The 15,980-nt window shown below is 30.9% G+C and overlaps 1 protein-coding gene across 1 annotated transcript; it reads right to left on the reverse strand.

Annotated features, from left to right (window-relative positions):
* Positions 1 to 663: 663 nt before the first annotated feature.
* LOC122581341 (glyoxylate/succinic semialdehyde reductase 1-like) lies at positions 664 to 5,044 on the reverse strand. The gene is made up of 8 exons (XM_043753558.1): positions 4,879 to 5,044; positions 4,120 to 4,230; positions 3,858 to 3,959; positions 3,275 to 3,376; positions 2,185 to 2,300; positions 1,793 to 1,871; positions 1,145 to 1,315; positions 664 to 931 (listed from the first exon to the last, which is right to left on the reverse strand). Exons 1-8 carry the CDS (start codon positions 4,984 to 4,986, stop codon positions 842 to 844), a joined length of 879 nt encoding a protein of 292 aa, XP_043609493.1. The 5' UTR covers positions 4,987 to 5,044; the 3' UTR covers positions 664 to 841.
* Positions 5,045 to 15,980: the final 10,936 nt, after the last annotated feature.

Raw genomic sequence — 15,980 nt, forward strand, 5'->3', positions numbered from 1 at the left:
TTGCTTTAGTATAAATAAGCCATTTTGGGAAATCTCACCTCTAGAACTTTGGTTCTGTCATTTTATTTATGATTTGGTAACAGTATTGAGAGTCTTTCTCCCTGCTCAGGAATCACAATTGTTACTTTCTTAAGGAACATTTGAAAAAACGAAGTTCTTTTCCCATGAACAGAAAAAGATAATGTTTCCTAACAGAGATCATCTATCACATATTTTTACTGGGCAGACGGCCGGAGTTGGTGGGCAAGGGTGGATGTGACAGCAACAGGAGTGAGCAGGGTGTTGATGAATGGTATAAGTAAAGTGGTGGTGGACTCGTCGTGTGGTTAAATGAATCGACCAAGGTAGATCAATCAATACTGCCTAAATAAATGAATTGATACATTAAATCACTTATTGGATCCATAAATACCCTTCCTGATCACATGAATCATGTTATGGGTGTAATCATTCTTGGATTAGGGCAGACAAAGAGGTGTTGGTTTAGCTTATGTTTACACAAGAGTGTCCAAAAATTTTATGTTGTAAAAATGATGAAGCGGTTTCATTTTCCTCACCCCGTAATTATGAACTGCGGTTTGGAGGCTTTCAGATTAGTTTTCCTAAACTGCAGTTGGGGATTGCAGCTTGAGGATACTTAATTTAACTTTGTTCCAAACTACATTTGATACATGAGTGTGACCTGTCATATCAAAGATAACCAGGATCAAAATGATACAAAGTTTGAATGTTCTGTAACTTTGTATTATTTACGCACATTTCATAATTTATGAGAAGAAGAATGTTTGATTTGATTCATGTTAAACTGGCAGCCTTCCTTCACCAACTAGTTGCTTTACGATCAAGTTGAGGGCTCCGTAACTTTAAAGATCACATGAACAGCCGAAAAATCAAGATCTCCTAGGCCTGAATCCACAGCCTTATTGTATGCCTGCATTTTGGTAATATAGATAAATAAATAAAAACATCAAAAACAAAAAAGTTAAAAGACCTTTTGGGTGGCTTTCAACCCGTTTGACCCATTTGGCTTGTTTCCTCTCTATCTTTTTGACGTTAACTGACACGAAGTAAAATATATCCTGAATTGACCCATTTGAAATTAAATGGGTCAAAATTGCTACCTATTGTGTTTATATGCACATACCTCATTTGCAGCAGCTGCTATTGGCGTAGATACATCATTCTCGTCACCAAGGGCAAGAGCCATCCTCATATCCTTCAGTTGATGCTTCAATGGAAATGCAGTGCTATAATCGTTTTGGATCATTGTAGGGCCTTTATAGCTGAACAGGTGATTACCAAGGGCACTAAGATCCTGCAATAAATTTAGCCAACCATCATTTTCATCTATTAATTCTACCTATTTAACCGCCTAAGAAAGACATAAATTAGCCCAGGTCGATATAAATGAATTAAATCTGTCCCGTCTACTCGAAAACAATCAGTGCAGGTCTATTCACTATTATTTTATATAGTTCTAAGGTTTATCTTTCTCAGAATATTTTTTTTGTTGAAAATGTCAAGAGATCTTTATTTTGAAAAAGTTTTAAACTGTAAAATAAAACCAAACAAAATTGAAGTTGATAGGATTTGGTCCTGCACTTCAATATGAGGATTTTTCGCACCTCTGGTTCATTTGGCTCGAAAGTATTGAACTTAACGAAGGATGGTTTGATTCACGATTCTAGCGAGAACAATACTAAAAGGAACCAGTGTACAATCCAGCCTAAAACATAGTGTTGACCCAAAGTAATTGAAACTTCCAACTAATATTGAATACTTCTTATCTTACCACAATATCGAGAAGAGTTTGAGGGCTAAGACCACTTTTATCAGCAAGCGCAAGCGCCTCTGAGAAGGCACCCATCATACTGCACAAGGTTAAACACCATTAAAACTTATCCAATAGTCTCACTTACTCTTACAGTTCCAGGATAAAGAAATAATCAGTTGAAGAAAGCTATAGTTAGGGTAATTTTAATGACCGCTTAGTTATGAGTTTTTGATCACAAGGTTTAATTAAGGGGTTTGTAAATCAATAAAACGGGAGCACATGAAAGCAAGTCTCAGTTTTTTCTAGTCTTGTCTTCAACTATGCCGAAGAAAATGAAAGATGAACATACCAAAGACATAAAGATAATATGTTTCATTTTGATAACAATTTCTCAATCAAAATATATATACCTGCCCATTATCATGTTCACTACAAGTTTCATCCTTGCACCTTCTCCAACCTCTCCCAAGAAAAATGACTTCTTCCCTAGTACATCAAATGCAGGAAGAATATCCTCATACAACCCCTACATCAAATCAACAATTAAGCATAAACATACCAATCAAATATGAACCAACTCCATGGTGGGCTGGTGATTACCTTCCTTACATCTTTAGAAGAGGTCTAAAGTTCATATATTACTAGATAAAATCTTGGTGGTGGTCAAGGAAGGGTTTTGAAATAGCCACAGGATACCCCGGTTAGGCCGTGTACATCTGAGTCCAAAAAAATTGTCCTCCCTGGGTTACCTGAACAAGGAAAACCTCATCCATTTACCCTGTATACCAGTCTAAATATGGTATTTTGAAAGAGTGGATCATATAGAGGAGTGAGGACTTCAGGTCCATGGTTGTTTATACCGAATGCAGTATTTGACATTACCTGTGGCTGAAAGTTAGTCTGACCACAAGTCCAAATTCAAAAACATGTAGATACGCAGGAGGATATTTTAACTCCTTTATAAGAAAATGTGTCAGTTTGAGTTGTATTTAAGTATATAGTAAACAGGACAAAATAGAAATATTATAGCTAAAACGAAAATGGCTCAATCTGTTTAAAAGTCACCCATACCATACTACATTGTTTAAAACATCCTTAAACTATTGCATTTAAAAACTTGGACAATTGTTTTAGTTGAAGTATCATTAAAAGGATGGAAAAGTGTTGACACGTCAGCACGACTCCTTTTGACTCTCCTCATATACATGTTTTGACCCGTTATACAACTTCCAGACCTGCCAGTTGTGAACCTAAAGAGAAAGGTCTATCCTAAATTGGAGGTTTGCCAAAGAGTGCACCCCAAGCAATTTTCCGTGTATGTCCACCAGAACATATGTTGACTTTATTTTGGTGACCCAACTTTAAGCATAGCTAATAATAATAAAGATCATCAAACAATTATTCGTATATTAATACTTATCCCAAATGGGACCCTTAAATCTATAATCAGAGTTTTCATTCTTGAAAATGTAAGATGACGACATAACATCTAAAATCTACCTTATTCCCAGCAACAATGCTTATTAATTGTCCATCTGCAGCTGCCTTTTTGCCACCAGAGACCGGAGCTTCAAGATAAGCACCACCTTTCTCTGCTACCGCCTGCAAATAGATATCTATACATTAGATGAGTCAAATGAGCGCATTAGGATAACATGGATCAAGTAGGGATTGGGTCAAAATGGGTGACATTACATTAATAAACTTCAAAACAGGTTGGCTGCAAGTCTGCAACACTCTTTCTTGTCTCTTCTTTGTTTTACTTATACGTATAATAAACTTTTTAACTAAGATCGGAAAAAACTGTATTATCGGGAGGCTTTATGTATTTTATAACGCAGTTTGGGTCGCTTTTAAACCATTCAAGTTGTTTTAACTAGCTTGATATACCAACTAATAACTTGATCAGTTAAAGAATTAAAGGTAATGTATGTCCCCAATAGACCAGTTTATAGTAAATGGGCAAAATTGTCACTTTTACGATGCACTAAAGAGCTACAACCATTTGGGAAGTCCATTTGGGGATTAAACAAGATGCAAACCAATGATCAGATAAAAAATAATGCAACTTAAACAGTTAAACCTTGCTGACTTTTGAAGAAGTTTCAGCATCAATAGTTGACATGTCAATGTAACCTTTGCCGCTGCAAATTTCCTCTAGAACTCCATGTTTATCAAATACCACCTAAATAGAATATATGCCGACAAGGGGGAGTTTATGTAGCAGTAATCCGATGATTAGTTTCAAAACACGAGCTAAACACCGGTGAGATCCAGGATCAACAAATTTAGAATATCTAAACATTAAAAGGTCTAAAAGAATATTGATCAATATTTCTACTAACAGAAAGAGCTGCATGAGGATCTGATAGCATCGCGAAAGTGTACTTGCACTTCTTAACGACCGCTGCAGGACTTTCACCTACGGAAGCGCCATGCTCTTTTAGCTCATCACACTGCAACAAAATGTATAGAAAGATTATACCTTGTTTTTTTTTCCAAAACATTAAACTACAAAAAAAATCTTAATCATCCATTAGTCAAATATAAGTTCCACAATCTAGAAAGTAACAAAAAGGATTGACCTAGTATAACATATTTTTGAATGTTCATATATAATTTTGTACTCCCATTATGTGCATTTGGGTCATGTACTCTTACTTTGTTAAATCCTTGAATATTTGTCCATAAACTACATTAACATGTTAGCATAGTTTGGCTCCCATTATCATTATAAATAATATATAGAGGAAATTGATTCAAATCCATGATTTTAACCAGTTTAGTTGCCATGATGTAATTTTATAAAAATACAAATATAGCTGTTCTAAAATAATAATACAAATAAGACTATGGCAATCGAAATGAACAAAAAAAAATATTACACCAAACGAAAAGGGAGATGATACACTTATTACATACCAAATATATGCTTTATTAGTTTGTACAATATGCTATACAAGTTATACATTATGGTATACTACTATTAAACTTTTAATGAAATATTGTATTAAGATTACCTCCCTTTTGAAAAGTATGTTACCATGACTCTAACAGATAAAAAACATTACTAAAACACACAACATTATATACAAAGATTGTACCTTGGACAGAGTACGATTCCAAACAGTAACCTTAAATCCATTTCTAAGCAAGTTCATAGCCATAGCTTTTCCCATTATTCCCATCCCCAAAAACCCAATTTCTTCCATTTTTATTCTTGTGAATTGTGGGGATGGATGCACTATCAAAGATTATATATACATAAATGGGAAATTTACTTAAATGGACCATTTATATATATATATATCCAAGCTTGATATACAAAATTTAGACAAGTTGGAGTAAAAGACTGGCCCATGGCCAGATGTACGTGGGGTACATCTAGATGCATGCAAACAATGTGAATATTCCATCCTAAGTATATATCATGTTTCTGTTTTTGGAAAATTAATTAAATCGACATATAGAACAGTGTATATCCAAGTTTGGTGTAGTTTTTATATTATATTCAAGTTTCGTCTGGTTTTTATAAATCATCAAATTTGAAGAAGACATTAACATCTCCAATAGAGGTTCATTAGACAAGCCTACGACTCTCTGAGACTGTCTGCATCAGTTCAGGTTGTCTTTCTTATGAACATCTTAATCAACGTGCATGTCATATCAGCTTTTCATACATCCTTCTCACAAACATTTCCTAATCGCATCAGCTTTTTATATATCCTTCTCACAAACATTTTTTACCCACGTACAACAATATCATATCCATCCTTCCTGCAAATATTCAATTAATATACATACAATTATTATACATACACACACAAACACTCTCTCTTCATCCTTCACAATCATTCCCTACAAACACTCATGAATGGACACTCTTTATGTCATCACCCGCAACAACACTTTTCTTAAAAACATCCTCCACCTCACCATGGATTTTCCACAAACATCTCCATTATAGATAGTATGATAATGTATACGTTAGTCCGAGTCTAATAAACCAGTCATTTCTATGGGAGAGCATGTTCATAAATTTATATATAAACTTCATAGTTCATATGTATGAACTATGAACGTGTTCATATTGGAAACTTGTAGGAAAGTATCTCTCACAACTTACCATTTACTCAAATTTATCCCAAGAATTCCATTGCTTTACCAGATATCACTTATCTATTTGGATCTATTTGGATAATGTTCTCAAATTTTTCACCAACTGTAATTTGTACCCCCAATATTAATTTACACAAGTTAATCTTATATTTTTGACATTGCATCGTTTAGGAACTAATCACTATATCATTGATGCAGACAATAATGTAAAATAAATATATAAAACAATTAAAATATAACTAACAAAACTTGGTCGATGTTGCATCAAATTTAGTGCATACCGACAGACAAATAAAAATAATAATACCAAGTAGTGTTTTAATTGGAAATGTTGTTTTACAAAATGTTAAATTTGATATCTAGGTGTATACATTAAAAAGTGTCCCTAAAAGCAACTATAATCTTTATTAAAAGATAATATAGTTTTGTCTGGTTAGATTGCATTGCTCATTATCTTCCACTCAATTTGTTGCAAAATCTTTTTATTATCGATGATTATAGTCCATGTGTTACTCTCGGTGGGCTTTTTGTTATCCATAAATCTTAAAATTTGGAGTTTTTTGAGAGATATTAATATATTATGTCGTGTGGTGTGTTTTTGTTTTGCATTATTGTTGAATTGTTGGGCCTTGTCATTAGTCATGGGTCTAAAAGTGGTCTACAAGACTAAAAGTGATTTGTCTTTATAGAACAGAGCCCAAAAACATACAAGGAACTACTATAAGTCTATAACTAAACAACTATTAATAGAAAAATACCAACTAGAGCCCAAGAGACTCGTTAACATGCATAAATTTATTCTATCTATGATATCATAAATTCACCTCCTGATTTATAATAAAAACTAGATTATTGTCTCGCGTAATACACGGGTAAATATATTTTATACTTATATATATCTAAAATACTATTTTCTTAATTACAGTAATAGTTAACAAATTAAAATATTCAATTTCACTTTATTAACATTTGTTTTTTTGACCTTGATAATTTCACAACACTTATTATGTTGCTCATTAAGTCTTACTGATTAAATAAATTATTAAATGCCAAAAGTTATTGCTTATCCATGTCATCACAAATATCTCGATGTCATTCGGATTTTCATGTCATATCATAAAAAATGTCAATCATGACACATTCTTTAGATGGTGCCAAGGCATACAACCTTCTGAAACCGAGTTGCGAGATTGCCACCATCAAGCCAATGATCATTCCAAAATCTTGTCTTTTTTTCACTCCCAACTGTTCCTTAATAACATCTTAAGAAGGCTAGCAATTGAGTGTGTCTCAAAAAATGAAGAACATATATTTGCATATATATTATTACCATTTGTTTTACACAGGAACACAAACTCGGAACCACGAATCACATTGATGATTTTAAACCTAATGTAATTCAGATTTTGAACCACATGTCATATTCATTTGTACATATAAATGCTAAATTAAAAGTATCCAGACCACCAAAACCTAAACCACCAACTTTTTTACCTGACAATTGTCTTCTAGTAAATCCATTACATTTTATTTTCCGAGTTCGACCCCCCCCCCCTTCTCCTCCCTTACCCCTTCCACCAAAAAAATGAAGTTGTGATCTTTATCAATCGAAATAAAGAAAAATAATATATCCTAAATACTTTGAATTGCCGAGTAGAATCCATCATAGATAACGCATTAGTATTGAGATTAGATTTTATTCTATAATAACTTTACAAAATTTATTAAATATAACCATGGATGGAGTCCCCACTCCAATTTGGTGAATCTTGTCTTATTTTCACTCCCAACTGTTCTTTAATAACATCTTAAGGGGGCTAGCAATCGAGTGTGCCTCAGAGAATGAGGTTCCATATATTATTACCATTTGTTTACACAGGAACATAGACTCAGATTCATGTATCACATCGATGATTTTAAACCTAACATAATTCAGATTTTGAACCACATGTCATACCCATTTGTACAATATCAAATGCTAAATTAAAAGTATCCAGACCACCAAAATCTAAACCACCCACTTTTTTACCTGACAATTGTCTTCTAGTAAATCCATTACATTTCATTTTCCGAGTTCGACACCCCCCCCCCTCTTCTCCTCCCTTACCCCTTCCACAAAAAAAAATGAAGTTGTGATCTTTATCATTCGAAATAAAGGAAAAATAATATATCCTAAATATATTTTGAATTACCAAGTTAGAATCTATCATAGACAACGCATTAGTATTGAGTTTTGATTTTATTCTGTAATAACTTTGCAAAATTTGTGAAATATAACCATGGATGAAGTCCCCACTCCAATTTGATGAATCTTGTCTTATTTTCACTCCAAATTGTTCTTTAATAACATCTAACGGGGCTAGCAATCGAGTGTGCCTCCGAGAAAGAGGAACATATATTTGCCTACATATTATTACTATTTGTTTTACACAGGAACGCAAACTCAGAACCATGAATCACATTGATGATTTTAAACCTAACGTAATTCAGATTTTGAACCACATGTCATATCCATTTGTACATATCAATGCTAAATGAAGAGTATTTAAACCACCAAAACCTAAATCATCCACTTTTTTACCTGACAATTGTCTTCCACTAGATCTATTACATTTCCTTTTCCGAGTTCGACCCCCCTCCTCCCTTACCCCTTCTACACAAAAAAAAATGAAGTTGTGATCTTTATCAATCGAAATAGAGAGAAATAATATATCCTAAATACTTTGAATTGCCGAGTTAAAATCCATCATAGATAACGCATTAGTATTGAGTTTAGATTTTATTCTATAATAACTTTGCAAAATTTATGAAATATAACTATGGATGGAGTCCCCACTCCAATTTTGGTACAATGTAAACTTTTTTAAGGGTATTTTTGTAATTTTGTTCCTACAAAATACTAATAAATAAAGAATACATACAAACATTGACTTTATTGTCATAGGCCTCTTCTTTGAAAGTAAATCACTTGGATTGAAACATTATTTTTGAGATAAACCCCTGTACTGGTAGAGTAAAAAAATTTAAGTTGTTTTTATTTTTAATAGAATAGAAAAAAAAAGGTTGGAAAAAGGGTTTTTTTTTTGGGTAAATGTACAGTACATTGATAATATAATTGTATGTAAAAACGTTATATTTTTTTCAAATTCCTTTATAATAGTAATCACAATAGTCATGCATATTTAGAAGCTAAATTATATATCATTAATTTCGATAATTTATTTTATGTTGTTTAATAGAGCGCAACTTTTCTATCACCACATGCTCCAAAATTGCAGATCAATGTTAAAGGTTGACGTTTCTAAAGTATATACAACTTTGAAGACTATATACAACTTTGGCAATGATATTTGACATAAATAATATTATTTATTAAAATATATACAACTTTGAAGACTATATCCAATTTTAAAATTTATTTTAAAATATTATTAGGTTATACACGACCAAACAATTTTGTTGTTTCTCCTTCGTTCTCTTGGCCGAAACCTTAACCAAAATTGGTTATTCTAGCCACAAAAAAAATGTCTATTTTATAATGATAATAGTAGTTATTTTGAGTTTTACGAATGAATTTCTTGATTGTTGGAGATAAAATACTTTATTTCCTAATTGTGTTTAGGATTATTTTTTCCCGTCACTACATAAGGTATTTCTCCATCTTTTCAACATAACTGAAAGCAAAACTATAATGATTTCTCTTATTTATCTTATTAGTTTTTTACTTATTCGTATTGTATTTATGTGTATTTTATATGACTAAACTTTTGTCATGTTTAGTTTTTTTACTTTGTATATATTATTTCGTTTGATGAATATATAGATATCATGCTACATTATCGATTTACGTTTGATTTGTTGATGATATCAAAATATCTTAGGTTAAATGTTGGTGTGTAATCACTATAGTAGGTTTACTGACTGTGATATCGACATGTCAGAAAAGACAAAAGATGACTAGAGTAATCCAGGAATTAACCATTAACTATAACATAATCAATTTCAACATAATAAGCCTATAGAATAGCTATTTATTAATGCATAAAATAACCTTTTTAACTAGTCACGCATCGCGCGGGGTAAAATATCTAGTATATATATATATATATATATATATATATAAATTGTTGATACAGATTGTTACGACATTATTAGTATTCAATTTTTATTTTATTTTTGTTTAAAATATAGCTTACTATTTTATTAATAGAGAATTGATCTATATATTTTATATGAAACATATATTAAATATTTCAAATTAAAATATGTTCTATTTTTTTCATATGATATTAACTATTATTATATTAGATAAGATCTAAGATATATAGTATTATTCTATTATTAGGATATATATTACCTATTAATCTATTGAATATATGATATTAAAATTATTGGGTAAAAAGTGTAAATTTGTAATGGAAAATCAAAAAGTGTAAATTAAATATAAAGAGGGATTTTTTGTATAATTATAAAAAGTATAAGTATTAATATTGTCATTTAATAAAGATAAAATAATTAAATTTGATCTAATGGTTCTAAATCAAAGATGGAATCAATCCAAAGGTTATTGTTTGTTTATGAATGAATTTAGCACCTTGTTATATATATTGGTAGATACAATTATTTTATTCACGTTAATAACAACGTTAACGAATAATAGTGTTTCTAAAAAGGTATCAAACAAAAAAAAAATAACGAACTTTCTTTGAGAACAATATGTAAAAGACATATATTAGGAGCTAAATTTTTTTTATATTCTTATGTTTCTGCTTAAAATCATATTCTTACCAAAGTTGATGTAATAAGACATGTTAAAGTTTATGCTCAAGATTCAAAACATGTTCAACTAGAGCATTCCAAAGTTAATTGTATCACGTAATTCTCTGGTTATCCGAAGTTGTAACAACCTTTTCATCCCACAAATGTATTAGCAGATTAGCTAGATCGTTCAAATAGTCCATTTCAAAATGACACATCGTGCGACCATTGTATTCAAGAATCATGTTGTGTAAAATCATTCAAGTGTATATGATATGTTTTTTTATTAATGCCAAACGTTTGTGCGAGGCATTCAATGATTTCCCATCAACCTTGACGCACCTCGAATGCTTGCTCAAAGTCCTTTCTTGTGGCTTCTTGCCCATGCTTGAACTTCATGGTCTTTTGTTCCATTGAACATTTAAAAGACTTCACAAGTTTCTTCCTTTTTGGATGAATATCGTTGGTTAGATAATACATCTTAGAAAGTTATCGCCCATTGATAGTATACGATACCCGAGGAGCCTTGTTTTGGAGTAAATCATTAAACAAATCTGATTCATTACGGATGTTGATGGTGTTGTTCGAATATGCAAGGCCAAAGTAAACATGCTAAATCCACCTATCATACGATGCAACTCCCTCGAGCATGATTGTTGGATGTATTTTATCGCCTCTTATCCTTGCCATGCTACTATAGTAAAACCTCTATAAGTTAATAATGTTGGGACCAAAACATTTTATTAATTTGGCTAAATGTTTATTATATCGATAAATTAATAAATTATCAATTTAAGGAAGTTCATGTATAACAATCTTAAGGATACTTTGGTAGTTTTGGAACCCGTCACTCGAAGGAAGCATTGCAAGTCTCAACAACATTTCACAACTTTTTGTTTTAATACGAGAAGACGATATCTCAACTCTTAGATACAATTAAGAGATTAATATAAATTTGAAGCAAAAAAAGACAAACAAGTGACTATAGATTCCATAGTACTAGACAAGCTTAGAACTATAATATATTTTAGGAATTATTATTTTATAATTTCTGACCAATATATTTATACTGAAAATTTAGGAATTATTAATTTATATTTTCACTAGTACAAATATGTTTACACTGAGAATTTAAAAAAGTTATTATCTTATTATTATATCGATTGAGATCTAATTTTGTACTGTTGGAATCGGACAAATTATTAAATTTATTGAGAATATTAATTTATCGAATATTAATTTATAGAAATTGTACTGTATATATAGTTTTTCCAAGCCAATACATGCAATCAATGCTACCGGTTATACTTGAAAAAACACGTATCTCTATATGTCTACCAGTTAAACGTCTGACATTGTTGATTTATCGAGTATTTGCTATGGTAAAATTATAAATACATTTACAAGGTGGTTCGAGCATTCATATGATTTTTATTGACCCATATAATTGATAATACATTTCAAGGAATTATTTGGTTAATAATTTAAAATTTAATGGGAAAAGAAAATTATAAACATGACATTTGCGGTCAGACCCAGTTGCGAGTTAACAAAATGACTAAAACACTATTTTAACAATAGTTTATGATAAAACCGTAATTGAAACAAAGTTAAATATAAAACCATTGCAAAATAAATAAAGTGTTTAAAATTTAAACCGACTAACACGCAATTCGAAAAATTTGGCGTTTAGTATATTTCAAATTTAATGATAAAAAAAAAAGTATTTACGGTATTAATAATTAATCGATCGCAAACATCAAAGTTGTAAAGTGCAATGTATTCATAAAAAAAAAATGTATGTATGTAAGTTAACATGACATATATTGCATAGCCATGCCATGTAGTGTTTCCACATGTCTCGTCATGCGTTCGATATTAGGTTATTGTTACTCGTAGAAATTTCATTCATACGTAAGATATTGGGCATGGTTGACAAAAAGAAATATTATGAGATTTTAAAGAGTTTTAGTTTTTAATATTGAATAATAAGTTTATATTATTTTAAAAGTAATGTTTAAATGCAATTAGTTTAAGCTTTTATTTAAAAAATAAATAAATAAATAAATAAAGTCTAAATTGAAACACTATTTGGGATATGTTTGACACAAAAGCTTCGAATTGGGGCTCTAGTTAGGGGTTTGGAGCTGGAGTTTGAAAATGAGACTAGGAGCTAGGACATCTATTTTAACCATTTTTACACAAACTTTTATTTCAAAAACATTTCGGGCCTTTTAGGTATTTTTTGGGGCTAGGGCTTTTATATCAGATGAGAGGATACTATTTTAGAGGGACTTCTTTTTAAAAGCTCGGAGTAAAAGCCCTCTGCCAAAGTATGTTTTGAGAGCTTTTAGTTTGGATGTAACTTTTAATTTTAAAATTACACAAATACTCACTTCATAATTTTTTGTTGAAGCTTTTAATACCATCTTTGTCATTTTACATTTTTAAGTTACAGTTTTTAAAGTTACCGTATCGAACAGCTCTAAAAAAATAAAAGTTTTAATAAACAACTTTATTTAAAAAACAACAGCTTACAATTCTAACTACAAATTATAGTTACCAGTTACAGTTATTTTTACCAAGCATTCTTAGAACTTAAACTTTAGTTTTTAACTTCAAAGACAAAAGCCTATGTTAAAATGGTTATGAAATGTTCATTTGAAAACTAAAATTTATGTGAAAATTAAAAAAAACTAGTCAAAACACATTGTGATTTGAACCTAACACAATGTGTTTTTGTAGCGTTTTTTAAAAACACAATGTGTTTTATTGTGTTTTTTAAAACACACTGTGTTAGTTTTAAATCACAATGTGTGTTTTATAGCACGTTAAAATCAGAATACTCTTCAAACATACTGTGATATGAACTTAATCCAATTTGTTTTCCAAAAACTCATTAAAAACACATTGTATTAAGTTTAAATCATAATATATTTTAGCCAGTTTTCTAATTTTCACGAAATTTTAGTTTTTAAATGCTTATAAACCTGAATCGGTTAGCCTTCAATTGGTTAGCCTTACATTTATATAGTTGGGCTTTTTTAACCAATATTCATCGCCTATTTGATATAGTTTGTAATAATGACTCTTTCTACTCATATCACTTTGTTCACAATTCTTTTTTTATGAGCCACACATTTTTATAATGATGACAGTTATGATTATATATTGGATCCATAAAATGACATAGAAAAGGTTTCACGCTGAATGTATATTGGTCAGTTGGTCACGTACTCACGTTCCTTAAATAAGAGATATCTTCTTTATGGTAAAGTGAGACATCTTTTATCTTTTATGTAATTATACTTCTTCATAAGAAAATGAAAGTTTAATTACACCTGATGGAAAATACGACAATGAAGTTTTAATACCTGATCATATACTATTGGAGTATTGTTCCTTTAAGAGTGAAAATAACTCAAACTGAACTAATTCCCCAAAACATTGTCACTGTTTTTTACGACAGATTAAAAAGAAATTTGATATTTTGGGTAAAACTGCAGGGACGATTTTGACCGATAACTCAAACATTAACATCTAACAGTCCAGAGACGGAGTCAAAAAAATTTTTGTCAGGGGATAATTTTAAAAATTGTTTGTCATACTTATAAGAGTCGTATCCGAGAATGAAAAAAAAAAGTTCTTATCTCGAAAATAGAAAATGGACCCTCAAAAGAATTTGTCATCCACAATGGGTCTAACACTCATATTTAATAATAGTAGTTATTTTAAAATAAATTGTGACCGCACGTGTCGAACAAGGTTTTATTAAATGAAAATGCATTCTATAATGCAAGAAACCTAAAAAATATACTTCTTAAGATATATTTAGCTTGTATATATATATATAGGGGTGGGTTATTTTAAGACTACATCTTATTTTAGGACCAATTAGGACATTGTTTTTTGTAACTTACACACCACCATCATCATCTACTACGATATAAAAGATCTTTTTGTAAAAACAATAAGACTTTCGGCGACGCGGCGGCCGGAAAATCATGGTGGTGGTCGGAGATGATCATGATGGTAGTCGGAGATGATCATGGTGGTGTGTAAGTTACAAAAAACACATGTCTTAAAATTGGTCCTAAAATAACTTGCATATATATATTGTATATATATTTTTCCCCTACATTATGATAATTACAGTTAATTGTTTGTGATAAATATATATAATTTTAAAGAAAATAAAGTTATACAAACATGTTCACTATTAATGTACTACATATTTACATAGCCAAATAACGAAAAAATTTTCTTAAACTATACTTCATTTTTTTTTTATTAAAAATCAAAACAACTTAAGTATTTTTAATCTCTTAATGAAAAAATCTATTTCAGTTTTAATGTTTCAATGACATCCAAAAAATAAACTTATGACAACGAAGGTAACATTTGTATTTATTTCATACTTATTTTTTTTTACTTTTGAAAAAAATTACATATATACTATTTAAATTTTAAAAAATCATATTTTATTAAAATTGAAATGGGGTCAATTGACCCACTGACCCCAAACTGCCGCCGTCCTTGTCTAACACCATCTTTAATGTATGTTAGAAGCTAAGAAGTACACAAATTTATCCCTATCTAAGGGATGTTTCATGCTTCAAGTACCTTAACTACCTTTGTCTTTAGCTCACGCGTTAATAGGAACATGTCATTTTAAAATACATGTACCTTCAAACCTCCATTCCTATACATTTTTAGGGGGTGTGGACTTCCATGTAGGTAAATAGAATAAGATGCCATTTCACAAAGATTAATGTCATTTCACATGGAAAGTTTCGTGCGGGTAAACAAGCTGCAAACAATAAAAGTTTCATGTGGCCATGTAGGTATTTGGAAGGCGGTGGTGTACCTTCAAAGGTAAATGACTAAGGTAATCCTCATGCTACTCGCACAACACACCCACTGTTTTAACATAGAAAAGGACCGTGGCCTTGGAAGGAATAACATCCAATTAAAATGTGAATTCTTTTCTTTCCTGCGTTTGGTTAAAGAAAACTATAGAATTGAAATTGAAATTTTTTCTTAAAATACAGAATCTAAAATTCCTTCACTTTTCCAATGAAAAGTTTTCAATTCCATTGGAATTCAACTTTTGGACAAAAAAACCCTTCATGTGCAAAGTTATAAGCCTCTGTTCTAACCTTCATCGATCGGCAGTAAAATAAATCCTCGTTCATTGGCCACCGCCACCGGCTGTTGCTATGAATTCCGGCCGTTAATGAGTAGAAGCCATAGATCGTCGTAACCGTGTAAATAGATAGTACCCACCGCCGGATATTAACCACCGTAGCAATAGATCTCGCTGGAAAAA

The sequence above is a fragment of the Erigeron canadensis genome, chromosome 9 (assembly GCF_010389155.1).
Source record: "Erigeron canadensis isolate Cc75 chromosome 9, C_canadensis_v1, whole genome shotgun sequence".
NCBI classification, from domain to species: Eukaryota; Viridiplantae; Streptophyta; class Magnoliopsida; order Asterales; family Asteraceae; genus Erigeron; species Erigeron canadensis.

Bases quoted from the DNA above. Each gene is read 5' to 3' on its own strand.
- LOC122581341 (XM_043753558.1), bottom strand. From the start codon at position 4,986: ATGGAAGAAATTGGGTTTTTGGGGATGGGAATAATGGGAAAAGCTATG. The intron at 2,301-3,274 runs GTAGATTTTAGA...GATTTGATGTAG, and splicing joins GCATTGTTGCTGGGAATAAG to GGGTTGTATGAGGATATTCT. The intron at 932-1,144 runs GTATGTGCATAT...ACCAAAATGCAG, and splicing joins TAGCAGCTGCTGCAAATGAG to GCATACAATAAGGCTGTGGA.